This window comes from Triticum aestivum, chromosome 2B, assembly GCF_018294505.1.
Source record: "Triticum aestivum cultivar Chinese Spring chromosome 2B, IWGSC CS RefSeq v2.1, whole genome shotgun sequence".
Taxonomy (NCBI): Eukaryota; Viridiplantae; Streptophyta; class Magnoliopsida; order Poales; family Poaceae; genus Triticum; species Triticum aestivum.
Genome location: NC_057798.1, coordinates 50,496,559 through 50,524,263, shown reverse-complemented (window position 1 = coordinate 50,524,263; position 27,705 = coordinate 50,496,559). Strand labels below are relative to the sequence as shown.

The 27,705-nt window shown below is 47.2% G+C and overlaps 2 protein-coding genes across 2 annotated transcripts; both read left to right on the top strand.

Annotated features, from left to right (window-relative positions):
• The first annotated feature begins 3,415 nt into the window (after positions 1-3,415).
• On the top strand, positions 3,416-4,740 carry LOC123043397 (ribulose bisphosphate carboxylase small subunit, chloroplastic 2-like). The gene is made up of 2 exons (XM_044465816.1): positions 3,416-3,649; positions 4,107-4,740. The coding sequence occupies exons 1-2, from the start codon at positions 3,431-3,433 to the stop codon at positions 4,485-4,487; spliced, it is 600 nt and encodes a 199-aa protein (XP_044321751.1). The 5' UTR covers positions 3,416-3,430; the 3' UTR covers positions 4,488-4,740.
• Positions 4,741-15,742: 11,002 nt separating this feature from the next.
• On the top strand, positions 15,743-16,623 carry LOC123043396 (ribulose bisphosphate carboxylase small subunit, chloroplastic 1-like). The gene is made up of 2 exons (XM_044465815.1): positions 15,743-15,934; positions 16,042-16,623. Exons 1-2 carry the CDS (start codon positions 15,791-15,793, stop codon positions 16,420-16,422), a joined length of 525 nt encoding a protein of 174 aa, XP_044321750.1. The 5' UTR covers positions 15,743-15,790; the 3' UTR covers positions 16,423-16,623.
• Positions 16,624-27,705: the final 11,082 nt, after the last annotated feature.

The window sequence follows — 27,705 nt, the reverse complement described above, 5'->3', positions numbered from 1 at the left end:
GCGAACTTTTTTTGAATTTGTGAATAATTTTCAAAAAATAACATTTTTAATTTGTGAACTAATTTTGAGAACAGGAATTTGTTCGAATTTGTGATTTCTTTTAAGATATGAACATTTTTTTAGAATCACGAACAAGTTTTAAAGATTTGAACAATTTTTTAATCTGTGAACAATTATAAAAATGGAAAGCTTTTTGAATTTGTGAACAAATTTTGAGAATTTTTAAAAGGTGTGAACAATTTTTGGATGTGTGAACAAATTATAAAAACAGGAATTTTTGAATTTGTGAACAAATTTTGAAAAAAAAGATATGAACATTTCTGGAAAAGGTGGACATTTTTACGTCTGCAAACATGTCCAAACTCTGAACAAAATTTGGAAAGAGTGAACATTATTTGTAATTTGTGAACAATATTTTGAAAGCGGAACATTTTTTAAATGCCAAACATTTTTTAAAAATGCGAAGGTTTTTTGAAAAGAAGAACATTTTTCAATTTATGAACAAAATTTTTAAACAATAAAATTTTCTTAACTTCTGAACATTTTTATTATTTTTTAATTCTGAAGGAAAAAAGAGAAGGAAAAGGAATTAAAGAAATAAAAAATGGAATATAGAAACGGCAAAACGAAAAAATAAAAATAAAGAATGAAAAAGAATAAACAATATTGAAAGAAAAATAAAAAGAAACAGAATAAACCAGGGAAAACTGGTTCAGGAACCTTCTAGAAGGTTCCCAAAACCGCTCAGGAACCTCCTAGAAGTTTCCCAAAACCGGACACTGTAGCGCATCTGTGGGCTCGTAATTGGGCCGGCCCATCTCGGTCGCCAGTCGCTGGCATCTGTGCGAAACAGTGGCAACTTGACACAATGTGCGTCCGTTAGGAAATTCCGGTATGACCGTCAGTAGAGATGGACTGTCCATTCAGTTGGATCTTTGGGCCCCATGGGTGCCCCTCCATTGATGCCCAACTTAAGGGCCCATTAGTGAAGGTCGTCCTACTTGGCTCGCATTTTGTGGCCCATGAGTGATGAATCTCTCTACCGACGGGCCCAAGTGGAGGGGTCTATGGAAGGTTCATTCTTCATTCTGCAATAGTAATTTATTGATTCGTTCATGATAGTTATGGATATTTTGTGAATATCTGGGCCATGTTAATTATCATTAAGGATTCATAAAAAATAATTAACTACATGCAGGAAATTCAAAAAAAATGGAAGAATATAAGATTCGATTTGCAGCTCAAATCTATGAGACAGTCACACAAGAAGATCACGACATCTACCTTAAATGACTAGATTTTTAGAAAAGGAGAAGGACCCCCGGCCTCTGCATCTGGGCGATGCATACAATCATTTTATTAATTATTAGCACAAGACCTTACAAAACCATACAACAATAAGACTAAAGCCACCGTCTAAGCAACATCTGTCGCTAATCCAATCCAGTTGATGAAGGGGCGCTGATAGTCTGGGCCTAATACCAAAGAGACATCGCAGCCAAACCTAACATCTAAGACCTGAGGTCCCAACCAGGACTCCTGCCGGGCATGGGCACCCACCAGTCCAGCGTGCTCCTCAACCAGGACGCCTGCCGGGTATGAGGCCGCCGCAGCCACCTGCCACCAATCCATCTTCAGAGTTGTACTACTGCATGTACCTTGCCCGGTCTAGCTGCCGCCGATGCCACCACGACGCCAGAGAGCGTCGACCTCCTACGCGAGTCCATCATCGCACATCAAACGCCTAATTTCCAGGGTGCCATGCCATCGAGATCCGACACCACCAATGTGTATGATGAAGCACCGCTCCTCCTCTTATCACCTCCAGCCATCACTTGCTCCAAAACGATGCCCCGATGAGGGAAAGCGATACTAAGAACGCTATTATCGTCCGATCCGGGAGACCCAGATCTAGGGTTTCCCCCGGAGCATCCCGAGCATGATGATGCCAACTGCAATGACGATGTCTCGACAAGGAAACGACATCAAAGACGCCGCCATCGTCCGCCATGACCGTAGTTGGCGTAATTTTCATCGGTAGTTGCGACACCGGGCGTACGCCGCATGCCTCGCTGGTCCCTTCAACCATAGCAAACTCTAAAATGATGTCCCGAAGAGGGACTACGACGCAAAAGCACTGCCATCGCTTGATCCCATGGATCTAGGGTTTCCCTCGGAGTTGCTCGAGTTGTCAAGGACTAGACAAGGATGGAATCCCGCAGATCCGTCCAGCTGCCGACATGTCGCACTTGCCATCGCGCCGATCGTGACCCGGAGACCAAGCTCACACCTGGTCCTAGATCCGGCCACGCCACCGCCGCCGACCCTGGCAACCGTGTCGCCCCAGATCTTGAAGCCGCCTGCCATGAGGTATGGGATCGCAGGAGCGCCGCCAGCCCCCGTCATGACATCCAGATGCACGCCACGCTCCAGCCCGGGGGCGCTGGTCCGCGCCAGCTCCTCACGAGCGGGAGGGCACCTAGTCCCTGCCGCCGCCGGCGACGGCAAGGCTTTGCCCGGCGGCGCCCTCGGGCGGCGGTGAGGGAGGAGGGGACGAGAGGGGGAGTCGGGGGCGACGGGATCTGGGGTACTCCCAGCCGCCGCACGGGGACGACTCGGGAGGATGATCACGATGATCGTCCTACATGATTGCCATATCACTGAGTAGTCATGGTCGATTCCATCATTTTGCAGGTTGCTTCATCATCATGAAATGAATGAACATACATCTACCATTTTTTGTGGTCTATATTCACTCACCATATGTAATTTATGAGTTCACTGGGGACGGCATGAACTGAGCAAATGGATAACAGAGGGATCTAAAACTTTAGCTCATAGATTAAAACAAAGTTATACCTTGCCTGGACAGCCAGTTAAATAGCATTTCCTATACTAAAAATCCTCCAAGGCATGTAAATGATTAGGTGTAGAAAATAGTACAACACTTTTGTGTTCCAATGAATAATTGTGAATAAAGTACATAAAGGTCATGATGACACACATCATACATGCAGCAAGTATACGTTAGTTACCTGTATAAAATGTTATAAAATGAAGTACCAAAGATTAGAAGCAAGCATAACTGGTTGACAAGTTTTGTATTATAAAAGTGGATAAAGGATGTACTATAACATTCGTTATGCCTGTGCCACTGAACTTAAATCGCAAATCAACAAAGGGAGTTCTTCGTGCACCTTTCAAGCGTTACCTTTAGCAAGATGAAACGAAAAGAATAATACAGTAATGCAAGGCTGGAAAAAGGATTGTGGCAATCACACAATGACATGGACGACTGAAATTTTGGGCACACACAACTCATCCAACGGCCATGCCTCTTACACTAATCCGGAGAGATAAGGAAACCAAGCAACCAACGAACGCCAGCCACCCCTTCCACATCTTGATTAAAGATAGGAGCTGGCCATATATGGCTATATATACCGTGGTGACCCAGCAATGGGGGCCAAGCTTAGCCTGCCACCTTCTCTCCTCCAACACCATGGCCCCCACTGTGATGGCTTCCTCGGCCACCTCCGTCGCACCCTTCCAGGGTCTCAAGTCGACCGCCGGCCTGCCCGTCAGCCGCCGCTCCAGCAGCGCCGGCCTCAGCAGCGTCAGCAACGGCGGAAGGATCAGGTGCATGCAGGTATGTCGGTCACTAATTAAACTGATATGAGTTTCTTTGTCAGTACAAGTAATTCACTTACAGAACATCCCCAATGTATAACATAATTTGGTCAATAGATTATTCCGAAACCTTATTATCTGTTTGGTTTGTTGCCTATGGAAACCATTTGGCTTTGGATGCTCATTCAGCCTTGTCCATAAGCTGGGATCCGTATGTAAAAGCCATCAACTCATAACTTAGTGAATGGAAATACTCTTTATTGCAGCATGGACTAGATAAAATTATCTTAGTACCTCCAGAGTGCCCATCAGTTTAAGGGCTACCCTTAAGCTTTCTTCATTGTGGACAAACGAACAATACATATGAGACCTGCCCATCAGGAGCAATTTTTGGCTTATCAACAGATTTTTCTAGCATTGTTGGTACAATTGACTTAGCACCAAGTATTGAGCATCTGCGCATTCTATTCATTCAGGTGTGGCCGATTGAGGGCATCAAGAAGTTCGAGACTCTGTCTTACTTGCCACCCCTCTCCACGGAGGCCCTCCTGAAGCAGGTCGACTACTTGATCCGCTCCAAGTGGGTGCCCTGCCTCGAGTTCAGCAAGGTTGGCTTCGTTTTCCGTGAGCACAACAGCTCCCCCGGGTACTACGATGGTCGATACTGGACAATGTGGAAGCTGCCTATGTTCGGGTGCACCGACGCTACACAGGTGCTCAACGAGGTGGAGGAGGTCAAGAAGGAGTACCCTGACGCCTATGTCCGCGTCATCGGCTTCGACAACCTACGCCAGGTGCAGTGCGTCAGCTTCATTGCCTTCAGGCCACCGGGTTGCGAGGAGTCTGGCAAGGCCTAAACTACGAGTTGAAACAATGGCCTATGTATGAAGGTCTTTTGTGAACTTCACTTTTGTCCACGACTCTGCTGGACGACCAGAGCATATTTTTCATTCTATATGGTCTGTGTATGTATGTACGAACATAGATTCTCGAGCATGCATATGTAAATTCTAGAGCCGGCTACACATATACAAAACCTGTGTGATATTTATTATATAAAACATGCGGACCATTGTCTTGATGTTATTAATTCATGGAAAAGTTTCTTTATTTGGCACTGCAATGAATATGTCACACAACTAGTTGTGGAAGCATTCAGTATTTGACATTAAGATCCCCTGATTTGCAGTTGCAAATTTCAGTTTCTTTACTTATATATCAATACAAAAAGATTATGGTTTCTTTTCCATGTCACTACCAGCATCTACATCGGTTTTGCTAGTAGAATAGGATGAAAGATATTCTTGTAGAGACCCTTACTAAAGAACTTTTGTTGGTCTGGATAATAAGCATCTAACTGAACTAGATAGCAACAGCATTCAAAACATGTTATGGAACTATTGAAATAAATCTCCAACATGCATTGCATGAGCTCCTTTATGGCTACATGCATAGCCCAGATGCGGCCGGGGGTACATCCTCCTTTTCAAAAAAAAAGAGCTCCTTTGTGAAGGAGTGTAATCATACTAGTGAAAAATCAATAAAAATCTTGAATTTTTGTAACTACTATGGAGCAACAGCTCCAGTCCTTTATTCCATCAAAACAAAAGCTAGCAAAAAATGTTTACAAAGGGAACCAAGAAAAAGGAAAAACCACACTTTCCTACCTACCTATTTATCTAATGGAGATTACAAATCCAATCCAGGAGCTTTGGTAAGCATTAACTCTATCTACAAGAAGAGATGTCATGTACAAATTTACAACACCAAGCAGGAAAGGTTGGCCTCTTCCCTATGAAGCTTCGGGCTTACGCACCAATTTTCTCAAGTGCTCTGCCACCCCTATTCAATGTGATGATACCGTGGCTGATGTTGTTGGTTCGACGCTGACGTGCGCGGTCACCACCTTCCCGATCGTCTACCTTGGGATTCCTGATGCGGGACGCCTCGGAAATGATCTTTCACGGTGCCAAAGAACTCACAAGGAGCAGCAACAAACTCACTCGATACTTGTTTCAACAAACTTTGTTTCTCTCAAGGGGGAAGAACAAGAGGAAACACTCTCAGGTAAATTACAGCGGATAACTAGCTGGTTTACAAGGATGCAACCCAAACCATGAAGCTTGTGAACCTATGAAGAATCACAAGAGGGAACCACAAGGATCCTATATGAATTGAGGATAGGCCCTCCAATCCACACACACGAGCTAACACTCGACGATACTAGTGCTCGCAGCACAACACAACATCATCGGCTGTCTACAAACATAAACTCAGAAATCTCATCCCCCCTCACATGGAACAGCCGGGGAGTATTTATACAAGAAGCACCCACTAGTTAGGTGTGAAAACAACTCAAAAAGAAGGGTAAATTCGTGAGCCCCAAGCTGTAGCAGGAGCAAACTTGTTGAGCCTCGCGCTGTAATAAATTCCTGGACAGCTTGCATGGAAACTTGCACAACTTTTGACTCAAGACCTCAAATGATGCATAGTTTTTTTTAAATGAAAGCTGACTTCCAAGACCATCTCTTGTAGCCTCTATAAAGTGCTAGAGACTTCCACAATTAATTAGGTTTAGGTGGGAAGTTGCTGCTGGAAATTTGATGTGTCATTTCCCCCAAAATAGGCACCGGAAGCTTCCCAACAAAGATAATGTTTTTTCCCTTGTCTTCCTTTGGATGCTCTAATGGTTCTGCATTTGTGCTAACCTCATTCTTGGATACCTTGGTCATGATCTGGTCCACATCATCCTCCCTTCCTTCAAACAAAACCATCCTCGGTTTTGAGGTATTCTTTTTGGGCTTCTTCACTTGTGGGAATTGCTCAACCTTGAGTACTTGATCCACCCTAGGTTCCAAGACATGGTTCACTCCTTGATGCATGAAAGAATACTTGTTAGACCTCCCATGGTGAGTAGCATCATGATCAAACTGCCACGGTCTTCCCAAAAGAAGATGACAAGCTCGCATTGGCACCACATCACATACCACTTTGTCCACATAACTTCCCACTGAAAATTGCACCCTCGCACGATGCGTAATCTTCAGCTTACCAACACCATTCAGCCACTTCACATAATATGGCTGGGGCTGCCTCCATGTTGACATCCCAAGAGCATGCACAAGATCACTACTAATGATGTTGTTGTAGCTGCCTCCATCGATGACCACCTTGCAGTTTTTGTCCTTGATCTTGCAAATGGATTGGAACACATTTTGTCGCTGGCCCTTCTCAATAATAGGAGCATCATCATGAGCCACTTTGCGAACCATGAGATTAACACCATCTCCTCCATCTGAACTCAGAGGTGCTCCGGTCTCAAAAGTACAATAATTTGCATCTTTCTTCTCAGATTCAGATTTGTCACTTGAGTCATCGGTGACATATCCATCATTTGTGAGTAAAACCTTCTTCAGATTAGGACAATCCTTCTTGAAGTGACCTCTACCCTTGCATGTATGGCACTGAATATTACTAATGCGAGTGGCAGGAGTATTGGAAGATTCAACCTTTGATGCATTAGCTTCCTTTGTAGTCATCTTGTTGTGTGAGCGAAAATCTGCAGCGACACTTCCGTCTACTTCTCGCTGAGCTGAACCTCTCCAAGTGCTTGATGTATAGGTTTGGCTGCGATTTTGGCGACGCTTCAGCTGCTTCTCTACACGAATAGCTTGATGCACAAGTTCTTGCAAATCTTGATATGTAACCATCTCTATCCTTTCTTGCACATCTTCATTCAGTCCATGAAAGAATCTTGACATTGTGGCCTCCTCGGGCTCATTCACCGTTGTCCTAATCATCAAAATCTCCATCTCTTTATAGTACTCATCAACACTAGAATTACCTTGGCACAACCGTTGGAGTCGATTGTACAAGGTTCTTGTGAAATGTTCAGGAACAAACCGTCTCCGCAACAGATTTTTCATTTGCACCCATGTCTCCGGACGACCTCCAGCACGACACAATTGGTTCCACCAAATCAAAGCATATCCAGTAAACTCAATGGATGCATATCGTACCTTCTTCTCCTCCGTATAGCGGTGGTTGTCAAAAATCTAATCCACACGCATCTCCCACTCCAAATAATCATCGGTCTCGGTTTTCCCATTGAACGATGGTATGGTAAGTTTGAATTTACCAATCCCATCATCTTCATGGTCACGATGAGCACGCCCATGACCTCTTCCTCCCATGGCAAAGCCTTCTTGGCCTTCTCCGTGACGATCATGATGAACACGTCGTAGTCGAGGCTCGTAGTAGTTTCGAGCATCATCGGAGTGGTCGCTCCAATGCTCTCCATGGTGGTCCTGCTGTATGGGGAGTTGTCGATGTCGAACCCGTTCCACAAGCCCATCTCATGGTGGTGACAGTGGTGCCCAAGTAGCACCTCGCTGGTCATAGCAAGCACGCCGAGGTGGTGCAGCGTAGTAGCTATGAGCATCACCCGAGTAGACGTGGTTGTGCTCTCCATGCTCCTCCTCAAGGTGGCGTTGGCCCTGCTGTTTGGGGATTTGTCAATGTCGACCCCGTACAGCAAGCCTATCTCGACGGAGTTCCTCGGTGAGGGAGTCGATTATCTGGCCAAGGTTGGTCTCCACGGCCGATATGCGCCTCTCCACCTTGTTCAACACATACTCTCGTGTATTCTCCAATGCCAACACATAGGCGGGCTGCAAGCTTGGATCATATACGGGGAGTGGCAGCTCCTCCTCCACGAGGTGCCTGCACCTCCATGCACACCATCAACACTGCTGGATCTCCTTGAACCCATGGAAGCTTCTCAAGAACAAAATCAGCAAGATAAAAAATTGCACCGCGAACAACCTAAAGCTCTGATGCCAAGATGATGTGGGATGCCTCAGAAACGATCTTTCACGGTGCCAAAGAACTCACAAGGAGCAGCAACAAACTCACTCGATACTTGTTTCAACAAACTTTATTTCTCTCAAGGGGGAAGAACAAGAGGAAACACTCTCAGATAAATTGCAGCGGACAACTAGCTGGGTTTACAAGGATGCAACCCAAACCATGAAGCTTGTGAACCTATGAAGAATCACAAGAGGGAACCACAAGGATCCTATATGAATTGAGGACAGGCCCTCCAATCCACACACACGAGCTAACACTCGACGATACTAGTGCTCACAGCACAACACAACCTCACCGGCTGTCTACAAACATAAACTCAGAAATCTCATCCCCCCTCACATGGAACAGCTAGGGAGTATTTATACTAGAAGCACCCACTAGTTAGGTGTGAAAACAACTCAAAAAGAAGGGTAAATTCGTGAGCCCGAAGCTGTAGCAGGAGCAAACTTGTTGAGCCTCGCGCTGTAATAAATTCCTGGACAGCTTGCATGGAAACTTGCACAACTTTTGACTCAAGACCTCAAATGATGCACAATTTTTTTTAAATGAAAGCTGACTTCTAAGACCATATCTTCCAGCCTCTATAAAGTGCTAGAGACTTCCAGAATTAATTAGGTTTAGGTGGGAAGTTGCTGCTGGAAATCTGATGTGTCATTTCTCCCAAAATAGGCACCGGAAGCTTCCCAACAAAGATAATGGTTTTGACCTTGTCTTCATTTAGATGCTCGAATGGTTCAGCATTTGTGCTAGCATTAACCTTACTCTTGGATGCCTTGGTCATGATCTGGTCCACATCAATTCCCCTCTCGGTCCGCAAGACTCCCACATCGGCGCTCCTCCCACTGTTGGAAAAACTTACCAAGAAACTCGCCACCTGGAAAGCCTCGCTTCTCTCACGCACCGAGCGACTCGCCCTCGTGCGGCATGTCCTGTCTGCTATACCTGTCCAAATTCTCCTCTTCATGGTCATCAACCCAATGATCCTCAAGAAAATCACCCAGATCATTCGTGACTTCCTATTGCATGCTAGGAAGGATGCCAAGTCCGGCTGTTGCCTTGTTAATTGGAGGCGCGTATGTCGCCCGCTGGAGTATGGTGGGCTTGGCGTGCGCGATCTCCACCTCACCAGTATCTCCTTGCATGCCCGATGGCTGTGGCTGCAGACCACTGACCCCTCCCTCCCTTGGCACCATCTTGAGGTGCCTTGTGATGATGAGACCAGGCAGTTCTTCCGTGCGTCGACCACTTGGACCCTCGGCGACGACAAAACTTGTCGTTTCTGGTGCAACCATTGGCTCGACGGGAGGGCCATTTGACAGTGTCCTGGACTCGGGGGGGGGGGACTCACCACGTCGTCTCTCGACCAGCTGGATCGTGCCGAGGGCCCCCATGGCGGTGTACTAATGGGCCACTTCGGGCAGCCCATGCCGCATACAAGGAGGTTTACACAAGATTTGGTGCACAAGACGAGGACTCCTCTAAACCCTAGGCCTCCGGTGTGTTGTATAAACCGAGGCCAGGCTAGTCATTAGATCAACTTATGTTCATTAGAACAATCTCGTGGTAGACACATGTACTATGTACTATCCCCCATATGAATACAATCAAAAGCAAGACGTAGGGTATTATCTCTTCGAGAGAGCCTGAACCTGGGTAAAACCATGTGTCCGTGTTACCATCGCTCCAAGACGCCTAGCTTAGGACCCCTACTACGAGATATGCCGGATATAGAACCGACACCATCTCTAAGCTCGCTCTGGCACTGCTTGCTCTTGTGCCGCGACATCGGCACCGCCGCACCCTGGTTTCTGATGGCCTTCACCAGCAAGCGTGGATTCACGATATCCACTGCAATCTAGGTCCCATCAAAGTGGTCCAATACATCGATCTCTGGCGTCATCTTCAGGGCATCCAACTCAGTCATGCCCCGGACCAAATCAGTTGGAAATGGAATGCTAGTGGTATCTACTCCGTCAAATCCTGCTACAAGGCGCTCTTCTTTGGATCAACCTCCCCGCCCGCTTGGCGTTTGATCTGGAAGGGCTGGGCCCCTCTTACCAACAAATTCTTCCTTTGGCTCGTATTCCTCGATCGGTGCTAGACTGCGAAGCGTCGTGCAAGGCACGGCCTCCCGCACGATCCAGAGTGCATCTCCTGTTCCCAGGAGCTAGAGACTATCGACCATCTCCTCACTAGTTGTGTCATCTCGTGGTTCACTTGGCATGAGATTCTTTCTTGGTGTTGGCTGGTTACACCACCCATACTAGGCTCGACCATCTTCTTCGACTGTTGGCTCCAGGCCACGGCAGCATCCCCGGATAGCCTCAGACGAGGCCTAAACTTCATTATCGCTCTCACCACTTGGGCTATCTGGAAACATCGAAATGCGGCCATTGTCAACGGTGCCGGACCCTCCACAGATGACCTTGGGCAGCTAATCAAGGACGACGCGCGTCGGTGGGCCAAGGACGACGATCGAGGATTACATAGAATCATCCCTGTAACCTGACCATGCGGCATCGAGGCTGATCATCCTCCTCCGCTGCTCGCTCTGCACTCTCACGGACGCCATTGCATGTATGCCCGTGAGAGCTGCACCCTATACTCTTTCTTTCCACCTATCAATGAAATGATACGTTGCTTAGTGTATTCACGAAAAAACGTCATCTACATGCAACATCAATACATTATCTAGTGTTTCATCTGGGGCTCCAATCAATCTGTAAATAAGTCCAAATTCTTTGACTAAAATTATAGGAGAAAAACAAGTGGTCTCTTCGCTCATGTGAGCACAATGGGTTTCAATCCGAGCAGAATGTCAGTGCCTTCTAAGAAGCAATTTCCGAGCGTTCAACCGATAAAATAATAGGATCTAAGCAAAGATCTTGATCTTCATGGTGCTCTGTCATATCCATTTGCAAGGTTCATCGGTGGGCATGTGCTTGTGCATCATGCAGTAGAAGCTTTTGGCGGAAAATGATTCTCCTTACCAAGAACAAACATCAGACAGGGTTGGGTTTCCCTTAAGGCTATGTAACCAACCATCCGGAGGTTACAATTCATCCATCGCCTCAGCAGAAATTGGCAGGTGCAAAAGAGTGGCCTAATGAGGGGTTTCTGTAAAATCTTACAGAATTATTGTCATAGAAGGCAATGAAAAGAGCCTTTCCAAACGATGTCGAAGAGGTAGAGAAGACCCCTCAATCAACCAGGCATCAGACAAGAACAGGGCAAAGTTGCCAATATTAACTTTGATTGAAGAGATTGTCATGTACTGATCGTTAAGTTCCAAAATATCCCTCCACCGGAAAAAAACCACGAAGGACTGTTACATCAGGTATGACTCCATGATAGTAAGAAATATATATCAAAGTTACCCATGGAATATGAACTTTATTATAAAATTTGTGCAAGTGTTTTGTAAGCAAAGGTTGGTCTTGAATATGACGGTTAATGATACCAATACCACCATTCTCCTTTGATTTACATACCAGATGACATATCACGAATGGTTGATTTGAGCTATCAGCATTGCCACGCCAGAGATATTCTGCTCAATTCTCTCCAGTTGTTTAATTATACCAAGGGGGGTCTAGACTCTAGAGACTACAAAGATAGTATGTCGGTATAGATGAAATGGTAGACCTCAAAAGTTTTAATTTAGCACCTTGTGAGAGCAGAGAAGAGCTAGCTGCCAATTTCCTTTTCATTATATCAACCAAAGGCATTAAGTCCTAGATCTTGAGCCTAGTGATACCCATAGGTAAACCAGGTAAGTGAAAGGCATCTTACCCTGTTGACACTCAAACAAACTGGCCAATGAGAAGCTTCATCGTCAATCACATTTATAAGAACCATGGAGGATTTACCAAAATTCACTTTCAAGCAAGTGGATTTAGACAAAAGTTGTAGCATTTCTTTTAGGTCAAGAAGCTGAGAATCAATATCCGGCATAATCAACAACATATCATTAACATACTACACAATTGGAGAGTTTAGATCATGAGATGGGATTGGAAAAAAGAGCTCCCGCGATGATACATGTCACTAAGGATAGATTGAAGTAAATCCACTGCCAAGAAAAATAGAAGTGGTAACGGTGTGTCACCCTGGTGAATCCCATGTTTTCATTGGAATTGCCTACTAGGTACACCATTCAAAAGGATGTAAGGTGTTCCACAAGATAGTATCTAATTGATCCAAGTGATAGCTCCTACTTTTACGCACGTTTAGAGCTCATTTGTCACCTATTATCTCCATATATCATGTGCCATTGAGCCAATTACATGCCCATATGCATGATCTCCAGTATTTAACATTTTCAACGCGAGCATTGCATAATATTTATTCTTTATTTGTTCATATCAGTATTATCTTTCTTTGTGTGTTTGTACGTAATGTGGAACTCTCACTCACTTAACACGATGAAAAGGATCCAAACGAAGGACATCGAGACACCAGACTTGGGCATTTCAGAGAGTGAAAAAAGTTGTTTTCCAAAGTGCTCAAAATCAATATCTAATACCACAAGTGCATCGGCGCCGTAATCGTCATTCCAACGAGCACATGAACGTCAAAAACAGAGTTCGGATGTAAAAGTTGCGGCGATTTTACCAAAGAGTCTAAAGCGTTTGACAACCTTTGATGCATAAAAAAATGAGAAGCTGCCCTTTCAGACGGGGATTCCTCAAGGATTTTGTCCCGGTATGTTCCTACTACTTTCTTTGCCATCAAGGGATGTTTTGGAAAAGATTGGGCTCACCTAGAGCACTTGGAGCAAAGTAGAGATGCTACATCAACGAAGGAGGCTTTGGAGAGTTCTTATAAATACACCTCCAACCCTAGCCACTCGGGGACACAATCCATACGTCCAGCTCCATCGATATCAAAAAACACTTGAGGGTTGTGCCAAGCCTCCATCTCTATCATTGCAACCTTGAAGGAGGCAATGCCGGAGAAGCGCTGCCGTCGCCACTCCGTCCTCACCCATACCCCTTCTCGTCCCCCCATCACGGTCTCCCTAATGGGTTGTAACAACTCTTAAACTCTTTTATATGTGATGTTATTTGAGTAATCGTTGGCTATGGGAGAGAGGCGTGCAAATCGAGAGACCTCCAGGTGACAGGGCATCAATATCATGAGAGGAACATAATTATTCTAGGGATCGCGGTTGTCCATAGAACTTATTACCTTCGGTCCAGGCCTTTTGATATTAATGTCTTTTCGTTATCCGCCGCTGATATGGGATGAGAAGTAGGATGATTGAGTTGTGTCAACATGACACTGCTTGAAAGTAAGGTTGTAAGAAAAGCTTGAGGCTCGATAGCGGCTCGAGATCAACTCGTTTTTTGACTCAACTTGAAAAGAAACGAGTTGAGTACGAACACTTTCTATAGCTCATTCAAGAAATGGGCCGATCTTGAGCCAATACTGGCTCGCTCGATTTTAGCTCGATAGCTCGGCCTAATATCATTATGTTAAATGATCATTCCATATAATAAATGAAAATACGATAATTTAATACCATATGTGTCATCCTGGATTTTTCACCATTTTGTTTACAAACAGACATCGAAGCTTAATTAGTTGTAGAGAAAATTTAGGCTTTTTTATGGTACATGGTCGGTCATGTGTTAAATATTCTGTTGTTTCTGCTAAAAGTTCCTAGCATATGCACCTTCGTGAATCGTTATCTTAGTTGATACTAGACTTTCGGTTGTGATAGAATAAGTTAAACTACTTCTAACAAAATTTGTATCATTTCAAAAGAAAATTGTATTATCATTGTTCTGATTGAAAAAATATTTTTTGTGCCTTTTTATGTCGTGTTGTGCTTATCTAGTTGGAATAATAGTCATAAATTTAATAGATTTTATCATCTCATTTAACTCGAAACTAGCTCGAGATCGACTCAAGATCTTACAAGTTAAGCATGAGTCACGTTCTACAACTTGACCTTGAGCTTCACTCAGTTTGAGCTCGCTCGAATTTTAATATGAGTTGAGCTGAGGCAAGTCCAACTCGCTCGAACTCGACTCATTTGCAGCCCTACTTGAGAGACAATGTTACGTGAGAGACTGCCCACCTTTTTGATCGATTGCCATATCCTATAATGCAAGGTACATATTTAGCCATACATGTTAATAGTTGACATATAGAGCTTTTTGTTCCTACCCACTGATGTTTAAAATAAGTTATGCCCATTGTCACGGAGAGTTGTCAAAAATTTGAGATATAGGGCTTTCTTTTCGTTCCTACGCACAGAGACAAGCCACTAATGCACCGTTGTCGTTGCTCCCACTCTAGAGCTACCTTGACTTTGTCGATGACAGTCAGGAAGTCTCCATGCACATGCCCCTAAGGACCAGTGCTCCGGAGCCGCAGCCATCGCTGTTGAATCCCTGAATCGATTTAAAGAACCTGACACCAAATCTCATTGTGCGTACGCATGATGAGAAATCCTAACCTCACCGCCTGAGGAACTGGCAGGAGTCTACGTCGGAGCTCCCCCGACAGAGGAACTTGAAGAGGATAGGATCCCGAAAGATTGGCTCGAAGAAGAAAGACCGCCATCCGTCCAAGCACCTCACCCATGAGGACTAAAATTCTACTTGTTTATTAGCCAGAGCCGAGGCACCAGGAATCCCCCTTCCCGCAGAGGGGAGGCGGATCCACAGGCTCACTGGCGGATATAGAGGGGTGGAAAGCTTTCAATAGTTACCTTGCGAGAGGGGAAAGAACTTGTTCTACGTGTGGAGGTTACTATGCTAGGTCAATTAATTGTACCAACAAAACATATATTTTATTTTGAGAAACGGTGTACAAAAGTAGACGTTCGCATACACGCATGTACAACAACCCCTATAAATGCACACACGCACACTCTATGCCTATGGGCATACTTTCAAGGGAGTGAGCCATCAGATCTTATGATAAAATGTAAAATATTTTGCCCACCACCACTCAAGTCGCATCTCAGAAAATTTGTACTCAAGAAACTTTTGGCTTCAAATGAAACCAAAAACAAGAAAAGCTGGAAAAAGGTTGTGTGGCAGCCACCCAATGACATGAAGGACTGAAATTTCCAGCACACACAATGCATCCGACGGCCATGCTTCTTCCACTGATCCGGAGAAGATAAGGAAACGAGGCAACCAGAGAACGTCAGCCACCCCAACCACATCTGTACCAAAGAAACGGCGCTAAGTGTCTGGCTATATATACCGTAGTGACCCGGCAATGGGGCCTCACCTGTAGCCGGCATCCTCCTCTCCTCCGATAATACAATACCATGGCCCCCGCCGTGATGGCTTCGTCGGCTACCACCGTCGCACCCTTCCAGGGGCTCAAGTCCACAGCCGGTCTGCCCGTCAGCCGCCGCTCCAGCGGCAGCCTCGGCCGCGTCAGCAATGGCGGAAGGATCAGGTGCATGCAGGTATGTCAGAGGCACAAAACTGATATGAGTTTCTTCCTCAGTACGTACAATTTACTAGCACCAAGTGTTAAGCAGTTGTGTGCATTCCATAATTTCCATTCATTCAGGTGTGGCCGATTGAGGGCATCAAGAAGTTCGAGACCCTGTCTTACTTGCCACCCCTCTCCACGGAGGCCCTCCTGAAGCAGGTCGACTACCTGATCCGCTCCAAGTGGGTGCCCTGCCTCGAGTTCAGCAAGGTTGGCTTCGTCTTCCGTGAGCACAACAGCTCTCCCGGGTACTACGACGGTCGATACTGGACAATGTGGAAGCTGCCTATGTTCGGGTGCACCGACGCCACGCAGGTGCTCAACGAGGTGGAGGAGGTCAAGAAGGAGTACCCTGATGCCTATGTCCGTGTCATCGGCTTCGACAACCTGCGCCAGGTGCAGTGCGTCAGCTTCATCGCCTTCAGGCCACCGGGTTGCGAGGAGTCCGGCAAGGCCTAAACTACGAGTTGAAACAATGGCCTATGTATGATGGTCTTTTGTGAACTTCACTTTTGTCCACGACTCTGCTTTCCGACCAGAGCATATTTCTCGTTCCATATGATCTGTGTTTGTACGAACATAGGTTGTGGAGCATGCATATGTAAATTCTAGCGAAAAATCTATACTGAAGTCGAGAGGGGCTCGGGGCTCCGCTGCTAACCCTACCCGCTCCCTTGTGCCGCCGCCGCGCTGCACCAGAGCGCCCCCGCCGTCCGTCTCCCGTTCACTCCAGCGCACACCCTCTCCCTGCCGCCGCCGCCAGGGGCGTCGCAGGCAAAGCCTGTGTGCCGCATTGGTGGTGGCGGCGTTTCTCCTCGCCAAAGACTCGGTCAGGACGGCGGCGGTCCGTGATGGTCGGATCTACAGCAGTGGTGCGGGGCGGTGGCGGCCAGGCAGGCGGCATTCGACGACTAGTCCAACAGCAGCGGCTTGGGCACCCGATCTGGGTCCAGATGGGCTTCGGGCGGGTCACACTTGCTGATGTCGTATAACATCCTGTCAACGGCAGGCTACCCCTGGGATCGACCCGCATCACGAGGACGTCGGGGGCTCCGGCCCGGCCTGGGCGTGGCGGTGGTGGTCGTCTCCTTCGCCGGAGATGGTCAGCCTGAGGCTGGGTGGTTGGATCTCTAGATCCGTCATCTAATCCCAGCTGCGAGTTGGGGAGACAGAGTTGCCGGTGAAAACAGAGCCGGTGGCGGGCGATGGCGGCTTCTTGCGTCATTACCTTGATGAAGGCATCGTGGTGTAACTTCTGTCAACCCAGTCGTGCTGCTTCGGGGGAAAGACTAAGATTTGGTCATCCAGATCGGACGATGGCGGTACTGTGGTGTCGTTACTCTCTTGGGCGCATCGTTTGTGGAGCAGCGCAGGAAGATAGAGGCATGAGGTGGAGCGGCAAAGTCTTGCACGGAGCTTCAGCGGAGATGTCAAGTCATGCCTGGCTGACAAGTGCTACGTTGTGTCATGCTTGGTCGGCAGGTGCTACGCACGATAGATCTTTCACAGTCTTCGCGTCTTGATGAATGCGCGCGGGGGCGGTGGCGGCGTCGGCGATGTCTGGACTAACAAGGATGATGCTGATCTCTATCTTGAAGATGGGTCAGCGGTCCAAGGATGATGGTGGCGTTTGACTTCTAAAACATGTGCATGTGGTGCATGCTTTAGGTCTGTTACACCGGTTGTTGGTCCCGATACATTATGTGGATGGTTCGGCGACAACACCGGTTTTAGATATGGAGGTGAAAGCACTCCACATTATCGAATTTGTAGGTGTGAGTGGTGGTTTCGGGTGGCTTGATGTATTTTCTTGTCTAATAAACATAGCTGTATGCATCGATTGATGCAGGCCGGGGGTTTAACCTCCTTTTCAAAAAAATGTAAATTCTAGCACCGGCTACACATATACAACACCACTGTGACATTTATTATATACAACAAGCGGACCATTGTCCTGCTGTTGATTGTCAGCAAACCTTCTTTATTTGGCACTGCAATGGATATGTCTCACAGCTAGTTGGTGGAAGAATTCAGCATTTGACATTAAGATTTCCTGATTGGCAATTACAAATTTTAGTTTCTTTACTTATAGCAATACAAAAAGTTGAGTTAAAAAAATACAAAAAAATTATGGTTTCTTTTCCATGTAATTACCATAATCTTCATCGGTTTTTGCTAGTAGAATAGAATGAACGGAAAGGTGTGATGGCACCGGGGGTCCCGACACCCCATTATCTGATCGTTCACCTGCTAGAGATTCGTGCCATGTTCTGCCGAACAGCAGAGGATTAGCAACTGCAGCTGGCTTATCCAGGCAATTCGTCGGTGCTAATGGCCGTGCCTCTAGGCTCTAGGGACAGCTAGGGCATAGAAGTAGGCCTGACCGGACACATGCGGCTGTACTGTTGAAATATCAGACATGGACAGAGTCGGTAGTTCATGTCGCTGTAGTCACATGGCCACTGTTTTCTCTTCGCCATGCAGCGACTGCCTGCTTGGGACTCGTCCTCGTGTAGCAGCAGGGGTTGTCAGGGCACTGTGTGTATGTGAATAGTTGATGTCAGGGATATCTAAGGACGTGTAGACTGTGTTACCTGTAGTTTTTTTTTTGTTTTTTTTTGAAAGCACCAAAGCTTTATTACTCAACGGTGGCTGGGCATATCACCCAAGACACAAGCGCCCACATGGGCAGGTACATCGGACTCCCACTGAATATAGTGGTTAGGGACACACGTTCAAGATTAGCTAACTCATGAGCTACGGAGTTGGCACTCCTACAAACCGAAATCGAGACCTTAGAGAACCAAAGTTTTAGGTGGTATTTCATGTCTTCGATCACCGCTGCATAAGCCGAAGAGTCCACGTTCCCCAGTTCCAGGGCTTCAGCTAGTAGTTGTGAGTCGGTCTCAAACTGCAGCCTGACCATGCCTAGCTCTGCTGCCAAGTTTATTGCTTGAGACATGGCTTGTGATTCAGCAGCGAAAACATCGAGTACATTCTCCTGGCATCCTGCCCGTGCACAAAGCAGAAGACCCTCAGATGATCGCACTGCGACCCCTCACCCAGCATGGTTCTGACCCGGGATGAAGGAGCCGTCGACGTTGATCTTATATTCACCGTTGGTTGGGGGTCGCCACTTGTCAGGAGGGATCTTGGGTGCATTAGCCACAAAGATCTGCATGTAGTCGCTTACATTGCTTCTCGCCCTCCTAGCAGCTCGTCGGCCGCTGTAGGCATGTTCCCTTCTCGAAGTTTATTCCTGTTGGTCCACCATAACCACCAGAAGGTGAGAACTAGAAGACGATGTTTTAGGTCCAGCCCCCATAAGAACTCCATGGTTGCATGCACGGACGTGATACGTTCAAGAGCAACCCGCTCGCTCTCCATGGCTAGCTCCCTTCATCCAGCCTTGACCATCTTGCACTTGATAAATAGGTGAGCCCCGTCTTCATCTGCCTTACCGCAAAACAGGCACTTCGTGTCAGCAATGGGGATACCACGTCGGGCCACATTAGTCCCGAGTGCAAGAGAGTCATGCTTAATGCGCCAAGTGAACATCTGTAGGGTTTTTGGGCAAGGTAGTTTCCATATCCGTTTCCACGAATCATCCTCCACTCTGTTAAGCATCCCCGGATCCGTGTTGCTGCCACCCACTCCTCCTGTCCTCCTCGCTTTTTCTAGGTGGCCAAACAGTTTGTAAGCCGACTTGACTGAATGGGTACCTTTGCTGTCGTAGTGCCAAGCAATAAAATCTTGTGCCCCCTCTCTCAACGGAATCTGGAGAATGTGTTTAACATCATCAGGCCAGAACGTATCCCTCATGAGCAGCTTGTCCCACTGGCCAGTTAACGGATCGATAAGATCACATACTCTTTCCAGAAGATTAGGACCCCTAGCAGTAATAACCTGGCGCGACCAAGGCCTAGGTATCCAAGGATCCGACCAGATGTTGACTTTGGTGCCGTCTCCTAATCTCCATATATAACCTTCTTTGAAAAGCTGGAGCCCGTGTAGCAAACTTCTCCACGAGTAGGAGATGCCAACTCCCGGTACAGCCGTGAGGATTTGATCGTTCGGGTAGTATCGAGCACGTAACACTTGCGCACATAAGGAGTCCGGGTGCTGAATGAGGCGCCAAATCTGTCTGGACAGCATGGCGATATTGAACCCATGCATACCCCGGAAGCCGAGACCTCCCTGGGCCTTTGGCAGCGTAAGTGTTTTCCAGCCGATCCAGTGGATGGTGCTCTCCTTATCTTGTTGACTCCACCAATAGTTTCCGAGCAACGAGCCAAGTTCTTCGCAGAAAGATTTTGTTAGATCGAAAGACGACATGGCGAAGGTAGGTATAGCTTGGGCAACTGTAGTTACTAAGGTGCCCTTTCCGGCCTTTGCAATGAGTCGTTCCTTCCATCCGTAAACCCGGCCAGCCATCGCGCCCTTAACGAAAGCAAAAGCCTTCTCCCGAGACTTGCCCACATGAACTGGCAGCCCCAGATATTTGTCATTCCATTCTTCAGTTTGGATCTGCAGCGAGTCTTTGACAGCATCACGAATCCCATCTGCAGTGTCTGGGCTGAACATCACGGCCGATTTCTCAAGGTTTATGCACTGCCCCGAGCAGGCCTCATAGAGATCAAGCACCCTACGCAGTTCCTGGGCTTCCTCCTGCTTAGCTCTCAAAAGGAGGAGCGAGTCATCCGCGAAGAGCAAATGTGAAACCACTGGATCCCCCTGGCATACTCTAACACCACTGATCCTCCCACTCCCCTCCGCATCATGCAAGAGAGCCGAGAGGCCCTCCGCACATATGACAAAAAGATAGGGCGAGGCAGGGTCTCCTTGCCTTAAACCCCTGGATGGTGAAAATTGTTCGGTTAATTCGCCGTTCACTTTAATCTGGTAGCGAACAGAAGAAACACATGACATGACCAGATCTATCCACCTAGTCCCAAAACCCAGCTTGGTCAGCATAGCTCTGAGGAAATCCCATTCGACTCTATCGTAAGCTTTACTCATATCCGCCTTGACAGCAACTATTCCCTCTTTTCCTCTCTTCTTATTAAGGAGATGGTGTGACCGTTCATACTCCACTAGAACATTGTCCGTTATCATTCTCCCGGGGACAAAGAGGCGCTTTGGTTGGAAGAGATAATGTCTGGGAGAATAATTTTGAGACGGTTGGCGATGACCTTAGAGACCAATTTGTATATAACATTGCATAAGCTTATCGGCCGGAGATCCTTGATCCTGCTTGGGCATTTCACTTTAGGAATCAGGACCACAGTTGTATCATTCCATCCCTCCGGCATGGCCCCACCATTGAGAACAGCCATGACCTCCTCTATAACTTTCTCCCCCATGAAATGCCAATGTTTCTTATAGACCACCGAGGGCATGCCGTCCGGCCCAGGGGCTTTAAGGTCCCCTATGTGATCAAGGGATTCTTTAATTTCTTCCCTGGTAACTTCTGCCTCCAGAATCGCCCTCATAGCTGCCGTAAGACGGGGCTGAACTTTATCAATAAGTTCAGAAAAACGGTTGACTCCGGCGGTAGTGAAAAGGTCCTGGAAAAAGAGCAAACATAGTCATTTAGTTCCTCCCCTCCTTCACTTCCATGCCATCTTCCCTCCTCAACTTCTTGATTCTATTCGCCTTCCGTTTTGCAGAAGCTACAGCCATGAAATACTTTGTGCTCTTATTTCCATCCTTCAGCCACGTGGCGTGTGAATGCTGCCTAGCTTTGGTGTTCTTCTTGCCTTCCAGCTCCTCCAGCAATCCTCGCAGCCTCCCTTCCTCCCTCACTTTTTCTGCCGAGACCGGTGCCCTCATGCATCTCTCCAATGCTCTCCTAGTATCCCTAAGTCTTCCTTCAAGCTCTCCCGCCACTTCCTTACCCCATCTCCTCATCCTACCAGCCACATTCTTCATGGCAGAAGCCACATTCCCATGGCCCATCATACAACCTTCCTCCTATGCCCCCTGCACCTCCGCACTACACCCTTCCTCCCGGAGCCACCACGCTTCGAAACGGAAACTACAATCTCCTCCCCCCTGCCTCCTGATAGCGCCTTGTGTACATACGATAACCGGTCGGTGGTCGGAGTGTCGTGGAGAGCCGTTTATGACTGTGAACTCCGGAAACCACTTGCACCAAGATGCATTTGCTGTCGCTCTTTCAAGCCTTTCACAAATATATGTATCCACCCTCTTGCTGTGGTTCCTCCACGTAAATCTATCTCCCTCATATCCCAAGTCACTAAGGTCGCACGCCTCGAGCGCCTCTCTGAAATTATCCATAAGTCTTTGACTTCGGTCAGCCCCACCAATTTTCTCATCACAAGTTAGGATTTCATTGAAATCACCCCAACAAAGCCAGGGGCGTCCGTCCTGGTGTTGCTGTCCAAGGATTTTTAAGAGCCTTCACGTCTCCACCTTGCATTCCGATTCAGATTCACCATATATTCCTGTTAACCTCCAGACCCGACCATCTTCTTCCGTGATATCCACATCCACATGCCTCCGACCATAAGATCTTAAGGCAACATCCAACCCTCTCCTCCAAAACAGCGCCACCCCTCTACTCCTCCCCACTGGGTTCCATGCAGACATGTTAACCATACCCAATGACCAACGGAACCTCTCCAACTCCTTCACCGATAGCTTCGTATCCGCCAAAAACAGAACGTCGGGATCCTCCGCCCTCCCCAAGTCGAGGAGGCTGCGAACTGTCGGGCCATTCCCAAGCCCCCGACTGTTCCATCCGATCAGTTTCATAGCTCCCGGCAGGACTGCTCCTGCAGCTCGGCTGATGTGATTTCATTAGCAGCGATCGTTGCGGTGTCCGTCGCCAGGTTACCCTCCTGACTCATCTCCTGAACCCTTCCCTTCTTACTGAGCTTTTCTTCTTCTTCATTAGTTATGTCCCTCTTCTCTCCTGAGATCGCAACCACCCTCTGGCCTTCCCCACCTACGACCCTCTCCCTGCCCTCCCTGCCTTTCTTCCTGTACTTCTTACCACCTGGAAGTTTGTCACTGCCACTCGCCTCCTTATTCATAACCAGCCGCCGAGTACCTTCACCCCCTCCTGCGAAGCCTCGCCATGAACATCAGATTTGGCTATGGCCTTCTCTATCTGACTTCCCGAGCCAGCATGTACCACCATTGCGCTCTGGTCAAGCACTAGTTTCCTCGCGGCTCCTTTTTCAACAGTAACAGAAATTTTTTGATCGGGCTAGTAACTTCATCCTCCTTCCCACTCTTCCCATTCTTCTCTTCCTCCCCTCCACCCGACCGAGAGTCATTCTTCCTCCAAGATAGACTATCACTTCCTCCACTAGATCTCCCGCTCGATCTACTAAAGCCAAAGTTACGGGTTCCGCTTAAACCTCTCCCTCCATCCCTCCATAGCCTCTCCTCCATTCCCCCTCTACGTTGGCCTACATCCGCTCTCAATCATCGACCAAATTGGGCTTGCTCTCCCTTCATAAGTTTGATGGTACAATCTTTGTCTCCATGGCCGATAGTCCCACAAGTATAGCAAAAATCCGGCAAGAACTCATACTCCAACCGACACCAGCCCTTCTCCTCCTCGCCATCACTACTCACCATGTCGGCCTTCCCATTGTCCCCTTCCTCTCCCCCTACAGCTTCTTCATCTAGGGTAAAACCCCTCATCAATGGCTTATCGATCTGCATCCTGATTTTGACTCTAAGAAACCTTCCAAAAGCTTTCCCATCTGGTCTAGTATCTGCCTCCACATACACGCCTATGGTGTTCCCTATGTCCTTTGCAGCTTCTTCGTTCATCATACCGAGGGGTAGGTTATAAACCCTAACCCAGATGGGGATGTTGTTGTGAGCGTAGTCTTCTGGCCTTTTATTGGGCACATAATCCTCAACCACTACCAGCTCCTTAGCAAACATCCATGGTCCATCCTCGATCGCCTTATGCTTCCCCGACTCTTGGTGGAAAGTGAATAGGAACTGGTTGGCCCCAATCTCCCTGCAGTCGATCCCTTTAATCGGGCACCAAACCTTGCCAAGAGAGAGGCAGATCGCGTCTCGGTGCGCCAATTTTTCTGACATTACCTTGCCAACAGCCTGCGGAGCCGACTCCTTGCCCTTCCCCACGGATGAGATTCGAACCTTGACTCCCTTCTTCTCCTCCTCCGTCAACTTCAACCCCTTCATCAGCCCAGCTACTCCCTCCACCGCCATGACTACCCTCCTGCTCCCTCCAAGCACCTCCTAGGAAAAGTGTTTTACGACCCTGCGCCCTAGGGCCACGCGGAGAAGGAGTATGGTGGACAGGACTCGGATTTGGATGGGCTCACACCGGCGCAAAGAACGCCAGGGAGACCTAGCACGACGGATCTCGAAGAACCCTAGCCCGGCAAGACACGGACGTGATCGCCTCCCTGATCGCCTCCAGAAATCCCGGACGAGAGCCAACCGTCACCCTATGGGACGGACCCACTTCCCTAGACTAGTTACTGTGTTACCTGTAGTTGACCGTAACTAATAAGTCAAAAATGCTACTAGCAAGATGCTTCACACGGCGTAGACTTATGACAAATAGTTACTTGCAGTAGATTTATGCTCCGCACAGGTTTGAATCCCAAACGTCAACAGTGGTCGACCAGGCTAGCAGAACGACAGAACACTTTTTGCATGTGAAGAGAAAATTTTATGCTAAACAATATGTATCCCGCACACAGGTGCAGATGGCTCAGTGTGTATGTACGACGTCATATCAGAGATGCTCCTATTACTGTACACCTAGGCCTGCAAATCAAAATAGGATGGCAGACCAGGGTACGGATCGCGAGGCAAGACAAGTACAACGAACGAACGGGATAGTAGGGTATCCCGACCCCCGGGAGTAGAAAAGCCAGTCTCATGAAACATATTCTTCTCATAGACCCTTGCTAAAGAAGTTTTGTTGGTCAGTATAATAAGAATCTAACTGAACTCGATATAGCGACAGCATTCAATACTTATTATGGAACTTTTGCCTGAGCTATTTGTGAAGGATTGTAATGGTACTAGTGAAAATAAAGAAAAACCTAGGGTTTTTGTAACTACTATGGAGCAACAGCTCTATAGTCCTTGATTCCATGAAAACAAAAGGAAGCAAAAATATTTACAAGAGAAACCAAGGAAAAAGTTAAAAACAACACTTACATACTTATCTATCCACGAAAACAAAGGGAAAAGCCTAGTAGTAGCGCGGGTCTAAGGGCTATCAGTAGCGCGGGGAACCGCTCTACTGATATGGTGCTACAGCTAACATGTAGCAGTAGCGCAGTTTGACACGTGCTGTTGCTATACCTACTTAGCAGTAGCGCTTTCCATACCAGCGCTACTGCTAAGTGCTTTAGCAGTAGTGTTTTCTTGTCCAGCGCTAAAGAGCGCTACTACTATATTTTCTCATATATATATTTTTGCATATTTGCGATGTTTTTTACAGGTTTTATACAATATTCTAATCATATCATAAACATGCAATATGCTCATCATATCATACACATAATAGTCTCATCATATCATCCAACACAAATCATGTCATCACATCATAATCATGATGTAGCTACAAGTTACATGACATGTCTCATCATACATAATGTAGTACTTCTTGAGGCGTCGGTTCATATCCCTCTCTCGCACTAGCGTGAACCTAAACTAACTACTGGCTATCGCTCAAAAACCGGTACACTTGGGCATGACACTCCGGCCACTCTTCGTATACTCTTGGCGTAGCACTTCTTCGCCATCGATGATCTATGCACCTGCATTGTCACATGAGTCGATGATATGCAACATATATAGTTGAGCAACAGAAAGAGTCAGACTTGGCAAAAATAGAAGTAACATATCATAAGCATAAATAACAAAGTTCATTGTACCCAAAGTGCCGTAACTAGAGTGAACTTTGCCAGTTGAGGAGGACGGTTTAATTACATCACAAATAAAGTTTCGTTGTGCATAACTCAAAGTTTCGTCTAGAGAAACAAAGGACTAAATGGACACTTTGTCATATATCGTCAATCACTCCAACATGTCATGCCATCCATCCAAGTCAGGGAGATAGTCCCTTAGCATAGTGAAAGGCTTCAGGTCAAGACACTGAGCCGATACGCGTGTTCCGATGTCTTCCCGCGACATTTGCCCTTCTTCGTAGAACATCCCTGTTTTTTTGATGACCTCCTTCATGATGATTTGGGCAAGTTCACGCTGGACGTGATAGAACTCAGCTCGAAGTCGATGATCTGGGATATCTCCTATGTTCTTTGCCTATTATAGAATATGGGCATCGCCGGATCTAGGTGACACGCGAAGGTTTTGTTGTTCCCTTCTGTACTCCAGCATGTGGTGGAGGACATAAAACCCATCACTAATAGTACCACTCGGTTGCTGGATGCAGCAGAAGTCGGTCTTATGGCCGAAGGCGGGCGTGTGGTTCCTTGACTTCCTGGTCTTGATCTCTCCACCCCGTAGGCCATAGCTCAAGATAGCACTGTCGAGAACAAACTTGATGTGGGTGTAATCCTTTTTCTTCATGTTCTTCGATGAGTCCAAGTAAAGAGCGTGGGAGAATCGGGGGTAAAGGATGATGAGGACGGTGCGCCCGTCGCTGCGCAAAATAAGTACACCTCAAATTAGCCTCCACGCGTGCAAATGAATGATTGAAATCGAAGGAAAGATATCCGCGGATGACTTATATGGGATGATAAGGCACGAGAATCGTCTCCTTGTCCTTATTGGTGACCATGAAATCGGTGATGTAGTTACTCACATATTCACGGTGCTCTGGACAGACTGCCAAGAAGCCCTCGTGCATGAAGTATGGGTCAGTGACACAGATATAAGGTATCTGCTCAATCCTGATGAAGTGGTTCATGTGCAAGGCAAAAAGGCGAACAAACGTAAAATCCAGCTTTTTCAAGTGAAACATGTCGAAGATGTAATTGAATCGAAGGAAGAACTTTTCCGTGGGGAATGTGTTGACGTACAACCTTTGCTGCCGCACGATAACCATGTACAAGGCTTTTCTCTCTCTACAGCACATCGTCATGAAGTCTCCTTAGATCGTCGTATATGCCCTCTACCGCTGCCTTAGGTAGAATCGGATCACCGGGGATATGACATTTTGCCGCATCGGGGATAGGGATACAGTCTTTATCCCGAGCCTGCTAGATCATAGAAGGAGCTTTGTTGGCTTTCATCGTTCTCTTCCTATGCTTCTTTCCTACTAGAAGTGAGCCTATAATGCGTTCATCCTCCAGCAATTCAGGCACCAACTCATCACTCTCAAACCCTGATTACTCATACTGCTAAGCCATCAATCCTCCATCGTTAGAGGTGCCGGTATGGAGATACTATAGAGGGTCATCGTCATCCTCGTCGATGGCATCATGCATTGCTTCTTCTACGGTGGTGACATCATCAGCCATTACTGGAGCCTCTTCCTCACCCGGCACAATAGGAGACGCTAATTTGGTAGGTGGGGTGTTGGTGTTCACACCTTGCTGAGGTTGCTTGGTCGTGGGTGTGCTCCCGGCCGCCTCTACACGAAGCAGACTCTTCGGCCACAACAGGACCCAACGATTGCAATCGCCAAGCCGCCGCGGGGTCTCATCGTCATCTCCCCCTAGTGCTACCGGAGGAGCCAAATTCTCGTGGCCCGGTTCAACACTGGCCACGGAAACCTTGAAGACGTCAGGGGGATCGGTCGGTTGT